This window comes from Oncorhynchus masou, chromosome 24 (genome assembly GCF_036934945.1).
Source record: "Oncorhynchus masou masou isolate Uvic2021 chromosome 24, UVic_Omas_1.1, whole genome shotgun sequence".
Taxonomy (NCBI): domain Eukaryota; kingdom Metazoa; phylum Chordata; class Actinopteri; order Salmoniformes; family Salmonidae; genus Oncorhynchus; species Oncorhynchus masou.
In genome coordinates, this window is record NC_088235.1 from 96,173,698 (window position 1) to 96,189,246 (window position 15,549).

Below are 15,549 nucleotides of genomic sequence, written 5' to 3' on the forward strand. Positions count from 1 at the left end.
ACTGTCACCAACAGTAGTTCAGGTGATAACACCTAATCAGTGGTGAACGAAGCAGAATTCTTTAGTGATTTGTAACTAGTAAATCTGTGAGGCTGAAGACTGAAGCTTTGACAGAGTGATGAGGAGAGAAAGAACAGCAGAACTCTTAGTGATTCCCACCTCTCTGTACTGACATTGTCACTCACAGAATGGCACAGGCCTGTATTTGACTTTAGTGTTGGAAAGTGAGAAGATAAATATGTTTTTTGTTTATGAGACACCAGGTGTACAATTCCTAACCTTTAAACTGCTGTACACCTTTGAATTCTTTGCTTTGCTTTTATCCTGTATCACTTCCTGTAACGTCAGGATGACCTGCAGTCCCTGTTAATAACCACATATGGGTATTTCATGGAAAGTACTACTGCATCATTCCTGTAGAATATAGGTCCCTTATAGGAAGCCTCATGTCCTCTGTGCTTTGGTCGTTCTCAATGTTGCCAAAATATCTGTCTGCTGGATGGGCTTGTTGCCAAAACGTTGGTTGTTTTGATACACAGTATACTGTACATGTATGACAAGTCGGCTTGGTTATGTCTGTTTTTGTTTAGGCAAAACAGGTGTGTGTGTGCGGATGGGTGAGTTTGAATTCATGTATATGTCTGAACACACATATCAGTATGTGTATGTGTCCCAAATGGCACCGTGTTCCCTACATAATGCACTCCTTTTGACCAAGGCCCATAAGGCTCTGGTCAAAAGTAGTGCACTATGTAGGGAGTAGGGTGCCATTTGAGACGCAGACGTTGTATCTCGTTCTATCCGTCTGAGTGGACTCTGAGCCTTGACAGTCTGTCCTCTCTCTTCAGGAGCTCTCCAGATAGAGAACAGTGAAGAGTCCGACCAGGGCAAGTACGAGTGTGTGGCGGTCAACAGCGCCGGGACCCGCTACTCGGCTCCGGCTAATCTCTACGTGAGAGGTAAGTACCCTGCCTAGGTGAGCAGGTTTCTGCTAACAGTGGGCATCATCCACCCATCCACCCACCTATGTCTGTTCTATTCTATCACTTCCCACAGTGCTCGCTGGTCAAGTGGTAAAGGCTAGTGTAAGCTAACCCACTCCACAGCTACACAACATTTGATTTGGTTAGTTTACACTCGGGGCCGGATTACCAAACGGGCATGCAGGGCAAGGGTCGGGGGCCCCCCAGATAGCATATGATAGCACAATGTGAAGAATCGCAGTATAAAACGTCCTGTTTCTCTTTCATGGCAAAATGTGTTGAAATCCAGGAGGTTAGCTGGTCCTGCTTACACTAACTGGTTAACATACCCATTCTTCTCCACAGCGAGTCCCGTTTAGCTATACAAATTCTCCACATGGATATATTCAAATCACTACCTGACTAGAAACTGTCACGTTAACCAACTACTTCTTCACTTTAATAATAGAGCATCTAAGCAGTCAACTGGTCTGTTAACCAGTCAACTGGTCTGTTAACCAGTCAACTAGTCACTAAACCAGTCAACCAACCAGTGAACCAGCCAACCATTCAGTGAAAGTCTCAGCCTAAACTGTTGATGCCTGTTGTGTCTGTTCTTGTTCTGTAAATGTTTTGTCTGTTCTCTGTGGGGGGGTATTTTTTATTTCTTTTTCATTTTATTTTCTCCTGGAAGATTGCATACTTTTAATAACTGTCTCCTGTTATTAGGGTATTTGAACCCATTCACCTCACAGGAGTTGAAACAGGATGTTTTGACTCTTAAGAGGTGAATGGGAGGTCAGGTGTGGTTTCACCACAGTGTCTTGGGTTGCATCCTAAATGCCACCATATTCCCTATAAAGTGGACTACTTTTGACTAGTGGTCATAGGGCTCTGGTCTAAAGCAGTGCTCTATATAGGTATAGGGTGCCATTTGGGATGCAATAGGCTGGTGGTACATGTGCAGTCTTGAAGGAATACAAACAAGGTCAATAGACACCTGGATGGTTACTGTTATCGTGAGAGGAGGAAATTCCCAGATCAACAAGATATTCATTCTATGGTTGCATCTCAAATGGCACCCTATTCCCTAAATTGTGCACTGCCAGTCTGTGTTCTCCTAGTACAAAGTGAACAGGGCTGATCAAATCAAACGGAACCTCCATGGTATTTTAGAGAGGACGTTTTGGCAGCAAATGATTCAATTAGCCGCTATTCCACCATCCAATATCAGCTTCTCAAAGGCAACTTCCATGCTTCAACTCTAGTTGATTCCATATGACCTTGCTTTTGCATGTTTTGGACACGCCTATAGGCTTTCAATAGTGCTCATTGCAAACACATTGAAAAGGTTCCTTAAGGACAAATAATGAAGTTATTCTCCCCATGATGTTACTGAGACCATTCTGATATATCAATACTGGTTGTAGATTACCATTTAACCATTTCCATACCATAAATATTTCTTAATTAGTGTCTTAATCAAGTCTTAATTCGTGCCATCACATAAATTACTTTGTTCTTCAAATTAAATGTTAACTAGCTTCCAGTAGGATAATATGTTTTCCTTGCGGAGTTATAATTCTTAAGTCAATGTTATAATGTTCTTCAGATAACTTCACTACCAAAAACGTGTAATTATTCAGGTTCTGACACATCTATACCACAGCATAAAAGCAGCAGTCCTACCCTGCATTGCAGCAGATGCCTTCTGGGTAAATTGTCCCCTGATTGACCTCCGACATACAGACAGGAAACATCCTATGGATGTGGAAACCTGACATGCATCCCATTCGCTTGAATGTTTGCTGCATTGTGGAACAGTTTGTAATGACACATTTCCCCAAAACATCCGTGTAAGTTCTTGAACAGACTGTGAGGTACGCTTTCTCCCGTTTGGTGGGTGTGTTGAGGTGTGGCTTGAAGCAATGAGTTACGTGTTTAAAGGGCAGTGGCCATGCTGACAGCATTCCCCAACCCACAACCCAATCACTCCCCGTTTTTCAACTGGTCATTCAGTACCGTTTCCATACAATTGAGTGTTCCAGAACGTGAAATCGTACTGTACACAGCCCTGAAAACCTGCTCATTCAGCCCGGCTCGTGAATTCCCCGAAATTATACAGGTTGACATTTATTTTCATGAGTCTTGTCCTGGAGGCAGAACTGATCGATTTCCCCTTAAATAGGCCAGCTGCAAAGTCAGAATTGTATTTATTGTAAAAATTCATGAAAAATGTGCTTTTTGGTCTTAATTTAAGGTTACGGTTAAGCATTAGGGTTCATTAGGGTTAGCAATGGGACTAAGGTTAAGGTTAGGTATAAAATTGTATGACTTTGTGGCTGTGCTAACTAGTGACCACTCTGCAGAGCTGCCTTCAGAACAAGATTCATGACGACAAACGCTAACCTGCCCAGATTACATACATGACCCATTCAGTGATAAGGAAGTGATAAGAAAACTCATCTAAAATACATATAGAGGAGATTATATCTTGCTGTGCTCCCCTTTTGATCTGGGTTACGTCCCAAATGGCACCATATTCCCTACATTCTATTCCCTCTATAGTGCACTACTTTTGACCAGAGGGTTTCATTAGGGACGCATACCTTGGACCACATGGCAGAGGGAGTGCAGATGCAGGGAATACAGATTTAGCATTAGTCCGTTTGATGAATGGCATTTAATATATGTATGAGTGGTCTGTAATCAGCCTGCACATGCCCTGTGACTGAGTAAGAGGTTGTGTAATTGGTTGCTTGTGTGTGTGCGCACATGCACATGTTACAATCCTGCGGTATGTGCATGTGTATGTGTGCGTGCAATGTGTGTGTGAGAGCAGATTACATCTCACACTGGAGAGAGAAATTGCCTTTGAGAACGCAAATAGTATTTTTAAGTGTTCCTTACACTGTGAAAAAATGATGCATATTCTATAGGAGTATTTTTCACTGAAATCACTCAGACCATTATGCGTTGCCATGGAGTTTTACTTTATTGTTGAATAATTTGAGAAAAATGAACTTTATACGCTGTGCTGAAATATCATTCTACTAAACCTACAACTGAAGGCATTAAGGTCAAGACTACTAGGCTTTTTCCTGTGTGTTGTTTTCTTACTTGCTTCTGTATCTGTACAATGTGTTCTTGTCTGAACGGGTCTAACTTCTGTCTCTCCAGGTGTGTGCTCTACTTTACCAGGGTTGTCATTTCCTTTGCACATTCTGATGCCTGAAATAGTGTGTGTGTGTGTGTGTATGTGTACGTGTGTGTGTGTGTGTGTGTGTGTGTGTGTGTGTGTGTGTGTGTGTGTGTGTGTGTGTGTGTGTGTGTGTGTGTGTGTGTGTGTGTGTGTGTGTGTGTGTGCGTGTGTGCGTGCGCGTGTGTGAAGAGGGATGGTTTTTTTCTCTCTCTTCTAAATCTGTACTACTTCCTTTTATACTGTCTGTCTCTCTCAGCTTTTTCTTTCTGATCACCGGTGTTCTTGTATCATATACACAGACTGTATATGGGAGCGTTCATTTCACAAATGCTTATCCTGCTATGAAAAAGAAGTCTACCATTGTCTGTGTGCTTTCTCATGTCTGTATGTGGTTTGCCTTCGTTTCATTCAAGGTTTCATGTGCCTTGGGATTTTCTCTCTGAAACGTGTTTGTGTGTGATATTTTTTGTGTTCTTTTTTTTCCTGTGTGTCTGTCTGTCTGTCTGTCTGTCTGTCTGTCTGTCTGTCTGTCTGTCTGTCTGTCTGTCTGTCTGTCTTTGTGCGCGTTGTGTGTGTGCGTGTTGTGTGTGTGTGTGTGTATGCATTGTATGCAAGGTTAGAAACAGTCTTTAAAACAAAGGAACTACATCTATAAAGCATATCATCTTTAGATACACTATACAATACTCTGCTTACGTAGGAATACAATTGTGCACATATGACACAATGTATGGGACATTATTTATAGGATACATTGAAATCACTATACTGGTTCACCATCGTGACCCATTTGATAAGGTCTGTCAGGAAACAAAGGTGTTAACAGGCCATTGCCTGTATATTGAGTGAATGATGCACAGAGCTGTATCTGTGGTCAGTGTTTAGCTCTGTGGTCAGTGTTTAGCTCTGTGGTCAGTGTATAGCTCTGTGGTCAGTGTATAGCTCTGTGGTCAGTGTATAGCTCTGTGGTCAGTGTTTAGCTCTGTGGTCAGTGTATAGCTCTGTGGTCAGTGTATAGCTCTGTGGTCAGTGTATAGCTCTGTGGTCAGGCCATTTTCTGTGTGAGTCTCTGACTGAGTGTATGACTAGTTCAGAGTCAGTGACGTCAGTGATGTTTGTATTCACACCCAGCCTCTCTCTGCTCTCCTCAGTGGCTCTGCTAAGAAGGAGTCAATGAGCAGAGTAAATGTGGCCTGACTTAGCTACCGGCAGGACACTGTCAGCTTTGTGTGCATAATGAAGTCCGCTTGTCAGCCAGGGAGACTCTGGTTGTGTCCCAAATGGCACTCTTATTCCCTTTATAGTGCACTACTTTTGACTCTGGTCAAAACTAGTGTGATTTCTAGGAACTAGTGTTCCATTTGGGACTTAGCCCCTGACTCTGTGATTCCATCTTAATACATGATGGGAAGGGAGGGGCTTAAGGCATGAGAGTAGTCAGGAAAAGGGAGGAGTGTGTGTGTGTGTTTGTTTGTATTGTGTTGGGTTTATATTAATGTATGTACTGTATGTGAGATGTTGCTATGTGTGTTCTTTGGGTGTGTGTATCAATGCACTGGCTTTTGTCTCCATAGTGTTCTCTTCACTTTCTCTTTTATGGATAAGCGGAACTATTTGCCTGTTTTACTCTCTTTGTTTCTCCTTGTCTTCCTCTTCTTCCTCTTCTTCTTCCTCTTCCTCCTCTTTTTTATCTTCTTGTTTTTTCTTTTTCTCTCTTATGTTTATTCCCTCCATCATCATCGCACCCCGCCATCCAAAAAACAATCCAAACCTCACCAAATCCTCTCAGATCAACGAGAAGGTTGGTTTTTTTTCACTCTTCACCTTCCTGCTTCTCCTCCGGTACCCCACAGTGCACCCAGTGTCAGCGGACTGGAGCCTGGCAGCACCCACAGCATCAGGCTGGGTCTCAAGGCCCGTCCCGGCCTGATGGGCCTCTCAGGATACTATCTGCCTTTACCAACCTGAACCTCCTATGTGCATCTCCTACCTTGTCTCTACCCCTCAACCATACCGCTGCTATGCTGCTTGCCTCCACCCTCAACCATCTACACTGTTATATGTCTTTGAATATGCCTGGCATGGATGGGTCTTCTCTGTTAGCTTCAGTCTGTCAAGTATGGACCTTGTCTGTGTTCTCTGATGTTCCTCACCTCACCTGGGGTGTGTCTATTCCATCCCACCATCCGTCCAACCATGGTTGTGTACAAATTGGCACCCTAGTCCCTATATAGTGCACTACTTTTGGCCAGAACCTCATGGGGCCTGAGCCCTCATATCTCTGCTGCCCACAGGCTCTCACTAATCTAGCTGAATGCACCACTCACCTTCTGTTACCTCTCATCCACCTACATCAGCTGATAGCATAGCTCTTCACCATACAATCTCAGAGAATACAGAGACATAAGGATCATACCTGGACTTTGCCCTATCTAAGATACCCACTCAATGCTGATGAATAGGGGTTGGATGTGGATTTCTTTCTCATCTAGGGAGTAACAATAGGCTATCAGTAGAAAGCATTGCAGCCTTGGCTATATCCATTGTTTATGATATCTTGAAAATGAGGAGCGTGTGGGCTCTGAGTGATGGAACGGTCAGGTCTTGTATTATTTTGACACCAGCCGGGTGGTTTCTCATTGGCTAATGGTATTTATACCGGGTCAGGGAACACATATAAGAATGTTGCATGAAGCTTAAGAGATCAGAACTATTTACATAAAAGTTCAAATTTCAATATTTGCCTTTTTCCGAACCACTCTGGAACGCTTAACCTATTTAGGAGACCGTGTTGTGTTATTCTGGTTAACTGGGAAAAGCCTTCAGAGTTTTCGAGTGTTTAAACGGGCTAAATCAGCTTTGATTGTTTATTTTGGAATCAGTATTCAATTTGGGCTTCCAGATTTAGTTCACAGAACAGTGAGAGCAGAGAAAAACAGGGTGACGGAGAGACTAAGGCAGAGAGGAGGATCATTATTCTTTAAATGGTTTTTTTCTTTATTTGAAGGACCCAGTGTGTTTTGCCATATTTTTTTTCTAGTCTGTCTTTTTAAGCTTAAAGCTGAGCTGAGGAGCTGTCTCTCTGTAGGGGAGGTAGATAAGAACCATCTCAGCCACCCGACCCTCCTGCCAACTCACACATCAGCTTGGCACTTTCCAAAATTGAGGTCCGTGCTAACAACTTAACTCCCAATAATCCCAGGCAGTCTAATACCTTTTCTCTAATAAAGGACTATATTTTGGATAGATAACCAACTCATTCCTCTCCTTTGTATTATTCATAAATACTTACTAAGTTACTTTCATTGATAGAGAAGGAGCTGCAGGAGATGCTGTCATCTCTTTCTCTGCCTCCTCTCATTGCCAATATATTATTTTCCCAGTTCAGTTGGCTAGGAATCTCATCTCTCCATTCTATCTGCTCCAAACAGATGACAGAAGTAGCTTTCTGGATGCTTGTAGCTTTGTCAGAAGACAATTGGTCAGAATAGAGAAATATTCAAAGTCCATGTAATGTATGATATACAAGATGTTGTGCTGTATACCAGTACACATTAATGTTTGCATTGTGTGTTACACATCTAATTGACCATTATGCTTGCATAATGCATTTCCATGTCAAAGTGCACTCCCATGTCAATGTTTCTGTCAGAGTTTCCAAAGCCATAACCCATAGTATTGAAGAGACTGTTTGGTGAGAAGTGTTGGTTCTCTCTTCTATGTAAGATGTTGGTAGACCAATGCTCCTAGATCCCAGCACAGAGTATAAAGAATGGACGAGAACCTCTTGTTGGACCTGGAGCTCATCTTGTAACCAGATGACTTTTTAATGTTGTTGTTTGTTTTGTTTACTTGTTGTACAGCGGGTCAGTTGAATCCCGTTTTGGTCAATACAGTGTGGTCTTGCAGTACCTCCGCAGGCAGGCAAACTGAAGTCAAATAGTTTTACTGGCATCGATTAGACAAGGACTTTGAGTTGGTCTGTAAATTACTACAGGGATAGTTGTGTTATTGTTTATTATAGGACCATTTTGTGTGATCACTCAAGCATGGCATCATGATCGTAGCTGCTATGTAGCTAGCTAGTAATGTGCTTGATGCTTTGTTTGCCTAGTGCCTGGGCTGCTGCATGCCTTGCTTGACAATATCTGTGTGCCAAAAATGTGTGTGCAACAACGATTGTGCTTCCACCCCCCCCACACCCTCCACCCCCTACCGCCCTCAGCTCCAAATCCTTACCTTTTCTTTATCAGGACTGTGCTTCCAATCCCAAATCCTTCCTTCCTTCCCCCCTTCTCTCCCCCTCTCTCTCTCTGTGGCATGCCAATGAAGATAAGAGTGTGTCTGCATTATAACTGCCAGCTTCTCATGTTGCTACTGCTGATACTACTTCCTCTGATACTAAAACTGCTTCCTGTGAAACCAGTGACTAAACCCCATGGCGTTCTCCTGCTCCCTTCTACTGCATGGAGGATGACATTAGTTCTCTTCCTCCAACACTTTCTGGTGACCTTTATCCTTTGACCTGTACCACCGCCTCCATAGCCAATAATAATTGAGATAACCCCTTGTTATAACCTTTCTGAGTCACTCACTCGGTCAGCAAATCAACACTAACCATTTTGTGACCATTTTCCATATCCATGGGTAACCTCCAACCTCCTCATCCTTCTAATAATGTACACAGTGACTAATGTTGGCTTGCTCTAATTCCTCCTTCTATGCCCTGCGCTACCCAGCATGTCACTTTGACACCTTGCAGACTCAAATCTAATAGATTGGTGCATTTCCTCTGAAAAGCTATGAGTCACTCGACCATTGGCCTCAAATTGATTACAGAGGAATAGATGTATACATCTCAAAATCTCAGTGTTTTCGTGACTTGAATAAATCACTCTCAGACTTTATTTAAGGTTTGGTGCATACATAGATTGTGCACATGGCACTCACACATACAGTGCATGCGGAAAGTATTCAGACCCCTTGACTCTCCGCATTTTGATACGTTACAGCCTTATTCTAAAATTGATTCAATGTTTTTTTCCCTCATCAATCTATTCACAATACCCCATAATGACAAAACAAAAACATTTTATTCTACATTTTTGCTTATGTATATAAAAAAATTCAAACTGATATCACATGTACAGAAATATTCAGACCCTTTGCTCAGTACTTTGCTGAAGCACCTTTGGCAACGATTACAGCCTCGAATCTTCTTGGTCATGACACTACAAGCTTGGCACACCTGAATTTGGGGAGTTTCTCCCATTCTTCTCTGCAGAACATCTCAAGCTCTGTCAGGTTGGATGGGGAGCGTTTCTGCACAGCTATTTTCAGGTCTCTCTAAAGATGTTAGATCGGGTTCAAGTCGGGCTCTGGCTGTGCCACTCAAAGACATTCAGAGACATTCAGAGTCTCGAAGTCACTCCTGCTTTGTCTTGGCTGTGTGCTTAGGTCTGAGGTCCTGAGCGCTCTGGAGTAGGTTTCATCAAGGATTTCTATTTACTTTGCTCCATTCATCTTTCCCTCGATCCTGACTAGTCTCCCCGTCCCTGCCACTGAGAAACATCCCCACAGCATGAAGCTGCCACCACAATGCTTCTCCATAGGGAAGGAGCCAGGTTTCCTCCAGATGTGATGCTTGGCATTCAGGCCAAAGAGTTCAACCTTGGTTTCATCAGACCAGAGAATCATGTTTCTCATGGTCTGAGTCCTTTAGGTGCCTTTTGGAAAACTCCAAGCAGACTGTCATGTGCCTTTTACTGAGGAGTGGCTTCCAACTGGCCACTCTACCATAAAGGCCTGATTGGTGGAGTGCTGCAGAGGAGGTTGCCTTTCTGGAAGGTTATCTCATCTCCAGAGAGGAACCCTGGAGCTCTGTCAGAGTGACCATCGGGTTATTGGTCACCTCCCTGACCAAGGCCCTTCTCCCCCGATTGCTCAGTTTGGCAGTTACAAACTTCTTTAATTTAAGAATGATGGAGGTCAATGTGTTCTTGGGGACCTTCAATGATGCATAAATGTTTTGGTACCCTTCCCCAGATCTGTGCCTCAACACAATCCCGTCTCGGAGCTCTATGGACAATTACTTCGACCTCATGGCTTGATTTTTACTCTGACATGCACTGTCAACTGTGGGACCTTATATAGACAGGTGTTTGCCTTTCCAAATCACACCCAATCAATTGAATTTACCACAGGTGGAGTCCAATCAAGTTGCAGAAACATCTCAAGGATGATCAATGGAAACAGGATGCACCTGAGCTCAATTTATAGTCTCATAGCAAAGTGTCTGAATACAAATTTACATTTATACATTTGAAACATTTCTAATAACCAGTTTTTGCTTTGTCATTATGGGGTATTGTGTGTAGATTGATGAGGAAAAAAATGGATTTAATCAATTTTAGAATAAGGCTGTAACGTAACAAAATGTGGAAAAGGTGAAGGGGTCTAAATACTTTCTGAATGCACTGTTTGCATACAAAATCTAATCCTCGGCTTAGGTAAGGTGAATACAGTAGAAGACATAGGCTTAATGAAAAAGGGATTTTGTTATGCTGTGTTAGTGTAGCACAAGGTGCTTTAGCTACACATAATACATCACAGTTGGTAGTTATCTTCATGGGGGGGGGGGGTTAGAAATGGAGGAAGAGAGAGAGTGAAAGAGGAATAGCTACCTCACCTCACACCCCATGCAGCATTCAAGTCACATAAAACTGAGCTGTTTGTATTAGAGGAAAAAAACTACCATTTTGGTCCCCTGCCTGTTTTTAAACCCAGTTTGGGGAGATGTATCTGCTGGCCAGCCAGGGCTGGTGGGCCCGAGAATAAGTACTATATTACTACTCTGCCTGCATCATTTTACTGTGGTAAGGAAATAAGCAAGTCATTTCTTTGTCATGATGATAAACACCGTTTTTAAGAGAGTTGTGATGTGAATAATATTGCCTCTATTTTATCTTCAAACACAAAACAGAGGTCTGCTACAGAGTTCTCCTCCCGCTTCCCAAATTAAATTCTGGCTACATCGCAAAAGGCACCCTATTCCCTACATAGTGCACTACTTTTGAACAGAACCCATTGGGCTCTGGTTAAAAGTAGTGTACTATATAAGGGATAGGGTGCCATTTGGTTCAGTGTTTTGCTGCAACCTTGGATCTTTCCTGTTCAAAGAGAGATGAAAATGGGAACGTTAGTTATTTATAGGTCTCATTCTCAGACAGTATCATACTGCTGCTTACTGATGATCAAGAGTCTCAGTGCTGTCTGAAAGGGGATAGTTTTGCGGGTGACTTAATGCGAGTTCCTGCAGATCTGTGTGTGTTGGGAGATCAATTGAGAATTGAAACGTCAAGGCCTGGTTTTGGCTGCTTGCTGTGCTTCACCTGCAGGATGATTTACAACCCCCGCTCTGTGAGGTTATAGCAACAGAAATACAGTCGTAAAATATGAGATTGGCAGTAGTGGCACCCTGATACATCTAAAAGTTTTGCAACTCGACTTTTAAAAAGTTTCCTCTGATCACTCTAAAACGTTAAAGGGAATGGCCCATAACTCTGGCCTAGAGCCAGCCCTCTCCCCTCGTCTCACTACCTCTCTATCTATTTTTTTATCTCTCCTCTCCTCCTCACCTTCTTCCACCCTCTGTCGTTCCCTCTGTCCGCCTCGTCACGTTCTCAGGCAAGGCCAGTCTCCGTGGGAATCCGTGTTAATGTCAACCATCTGTATCACAGACCCTTATGGTTCCCTCCCATCCTTCTTTTCTCCTCCCAACCGGTCCCAGCAGATAGACAATGCAGCGCTTGTATTTACAGAGAGGATGGCCTCCAACACCACCAATATGTTCTCTCTCAAGATTACTATCTCCTCTCTTGTCTCACTTATTGAATGACTGACTGAGCTCATGCAAATACTGAACTTTAATTTCTCTAAGTTATTATTCACTTGGTTGTAACTAATTAACTTAAATAGTGTACGTGATTGAGCCAAAGAAAGACATTATGTGCATAGAATCCTCTTTCAGCTTCTTTGTTCAAAGAAGTACCGCTCCCAAATTATACAACACTAGCTATACCCTGCTGTGTTTCATTTAAGTTGTCAGCCAGTGCAAAGTGAAAACGTTATTCGGTGTGAAAGCCTAAGGATCTGTCCCAAATGGCACCCTATTCCTTATGTAGTGCACAAATTTTGAACAGGGCCCATATATGGCTCTGATCAAAAGTGGTGTACTAAATAGCGAACAGGGTGCCATTTGGGATGCAGGTCAGATCTGTCATAAACCTCTACATCTCTCCCTATTTATCTGACACAGCATGCAGTTCTCCCCTTCTACCCGGTGAAAAGACCGTAAGCCACCATCTAAGCCCCTCACAGCCGGAATATTCACAATTTGCGCTTAAATGATACTTTGTAAGTCACATTTCGTGACCATTCTTAGCCTTCCCTTTCAAGGGGTGTGTGAGCACTTTATCTGCTATGCCATTGAGCTATGTATGTTTAATGCATACAGAGTAGCGTTGCAGCATTAAGTCAGATGTAATGAGCTGTACTTCCCAACACTTAAGGGGATTTCTAATGCTGTATGAGAGATAACAATGGAGAAGCCTGTTCTATTCACTCGCACTTAGAGACAGAACGAGTGGTAGTTAGCTAGGTAACTCTGAATATGGCAGGGAAGCGTTAGACTAGCAGCAGCAGTATCTATCTCCAGATGAGTTTTAACCCACATATCAAAGCAGGAAATCCAAATGCACTCGTGAGAAATCCAGCTTTAGCCCTTAGCCTTTTTTCCCCAAATATAACATGAAAGGGGAGGAAAGACCTGTTTCACAGTTGCGTAATAGATATATGTAGTACATGATTTGGCTGAAGTTTCCCCCCCTAACTAACTACAGCAGGGTTGCCTTATGCCTCTATTGTCCCAGAGAACCGCATACAGCGACAGCCAGGCCTGACTATCAAGTTATCAGGCTATCTCAGCCGCCCATGCATTGTCCCCCATCACACCTCCAGTTCCTTGCCCACTCACCCTCCTCTGCTCTCCACCTGCAGTGCGCCGCGTGCCACCCCGGTTCTCCATCCCGCCCACCAACCATGAGGTGATGCCGGGTGGCAGCGTGAACCTGACGTGTGTGGCAGTGGGAGCGCCCATGCCCTACGTCAAGTGGATGATGGGAGTAGAAGAGCTGACCAAGGAGGAAGAGATGCCCATTGGGAGGAACGTGTTGGAGGTCACCAACATCCTCCAGTCTGCCAACTACAGCTGTGTGGCGATATCGTCACTCGGTATGATCGAGACCACCGCGCAGATCACTGTCAAAGGTGAGAGGGTTGGGAAAAGTGTGAGAGAGGTTGTTTGGGATTTTGACTGTTTGTTGTGCCTGGGATGCAGTGAGTTAGCTAAGTTGGATATCTAGAAAAGTAGCCCTCATTTAAGATCAATCTGTCAACATCCAAAATTAACAGATGGATCTAGATCCAGATCAACATCCATCTGAGATATTTTAAAGTGAAGACGAATATAAGATAGACATTTTAGGTACGGTATGTATCTCTATGTCTTAGACTGCACTATCAAATCTTAGTAAGCTATAGCTCAAATTGTATTTTAAGTTTTGCTACAGAAGTCTTTGTTTCTCGTCACCAGTCATCTGTCTGGACGTCTCAGAGAGAGTCTGGTAAAGGGGTCATATTTAAATGACTAATCCCTCAGACACCAGATGACAGTGCATGCATTAATATTCTCATCAATAATTCAACATGGCTGAGATTTTTCTTTCCGGAAAAACCAACGATGACAAACTACTGTAGCTAGCAAAGCATCTCGAGTTTACTTTCCCATTACAAAGTGATCGTGCTTTCAGGAAATAGGCCTACTCACTGTATCTATTATGTACATTTTTGAAATAAGGGGCTTACAGTGCCTTGCGAAAGTATTCAGCCCCCTTGAACTTTGCGACCTTTTGCCACATTTCAGGCTTCACACATAAAGATATAAAACACATAAAGATATAAAACTGTATTTTTTGAGGATCGTGAAGAATCAACAACAAGTGGGACACAATCATGAAGTGAAGAACAAGGACATTTACTTGGATATTTCAAACTTTTTAACAAATCAAAAACTGAAAAAAGACCTTGGCTCATACGTGCAAAATTATTCAGCCCCTCTTATAGTTAATACTTTGGAAGTGGCAGCTCCAAAGATATCCATTTTGCTGCGATTACAGCTGTAAGTCGCTTGGGGTAAAATGTCTCTATCAGTTTTGTACATCGAGAGACTGAAATTTTTTCCCATTCCTCCTTGCAAAACAAGACAATGATCCAAAACATAAAGAAAATCTACAATGCTCAGTGAGGTTGGATGGAGAGCATTTGTGAACAGCAGTTTTCAGTTCTTTCCACAGATTCAAGGGGGCCGAATACTTTCGCAAGGCACTGTAGCTATAGGCTAATGATTCCAAATATAATTGGTAATAGACGACTTTGTTAGTTACATGTGAAATGCTTGAGAACAAAATACGTTATCATATTATCTCTCCTTTTCTCTGAGGTGAGTTGAGCAGCCATGAAATATGGAGAGAAAATGAAGTCAGTTCATTCTCCTAGGAATTGTTATGTGCACTCACTAAAACAACACATACTATCCGTGTGAGTATTTGTGATGCTTCAATACCTATTAGTCTAATCAATCGTTCATTCACGAGAGTTATTCGAGAGAATCTCAATTAGTTGTATGAAAGATGAGATTTGAACAGAGCGAAGTCTACTTCTTCACTGCTGACTTTGAGAATGAGTGGGGTCATATGGCAGTACTAAACAAACACAATAGGACTATCAATAAGCAGATAATACGGCAAGGGGAATACATAAACACGTATCCAAAAACTCCCCAAATTAGCTCACAGTGTTGCCAGATGGTGGGATATATTCAAAGGTTGGTAGAGGCTCTCTCTTCTGTAGAGACTCCTACTGATGATAAGCATTCTGCATAAAAGGCCCTAACGTCATCTAACGTCATCTATCTTAGCATCACTCGGCACTCAGAGTAATATTTTAGAGGTTTCACATTGTTCAAAAAAAATAATAATGCCTCTGTCCAAAATGGCACCCTATTCCTTACACAGTGCACTACTTTGGATCAGAGCCCCATAGGCCCTGGTCAGAAAGTAGTGCATTATATAGGGAATAGGGTGCTATTTGAGATGGAGCCAGTAATAGCAGATGTGGAGAAAGGCGTCGGGAGTCAGGCGCTGCAGCTGTATGAGGTTGTTCTCTTGCTCTAATACCTCTCGGTTGCTAATGCCCATCTGACGTCTGCAAGGCGAGCTGTTCTCCCAGTTTTACACTCCAACGCCTCTTACTTTAGCAGATCCATTT

At 42.8% G+C, this 15,549-nt stretch overlaps 1 protein-coding gene across 8 annotated transcripts in view; it reads left to right on the forward strand.

Annotated features, from left to right (window-relative positions):
* Nucleotides 1–15,549, forward strand: part of ptprfa (protein tyrosine phosphatase receptor type Fa) — a 317,924-nt gene that overhangs the window by 154,756 nt on the left and 147,619 nt on the right. For all 8 annotated transcript variants that reach the window (XM_064935762.1, XM_064935763.1, XM_064935768.1 and 5 more), the window contains 2 exons: nucleotides 849–959; nucleotides 13,222–13,491. In XM_064935762.1, the coding sequence (XP_064791834.1) occupies nucleotides 849–959; nucleotides 13,222–13,491 (381 nt within the window). The remainder of the gene's footprint in view (nucleotides 1–848; nucleotides 960–13,221; nucleotides 13,492–15,549) is intronic.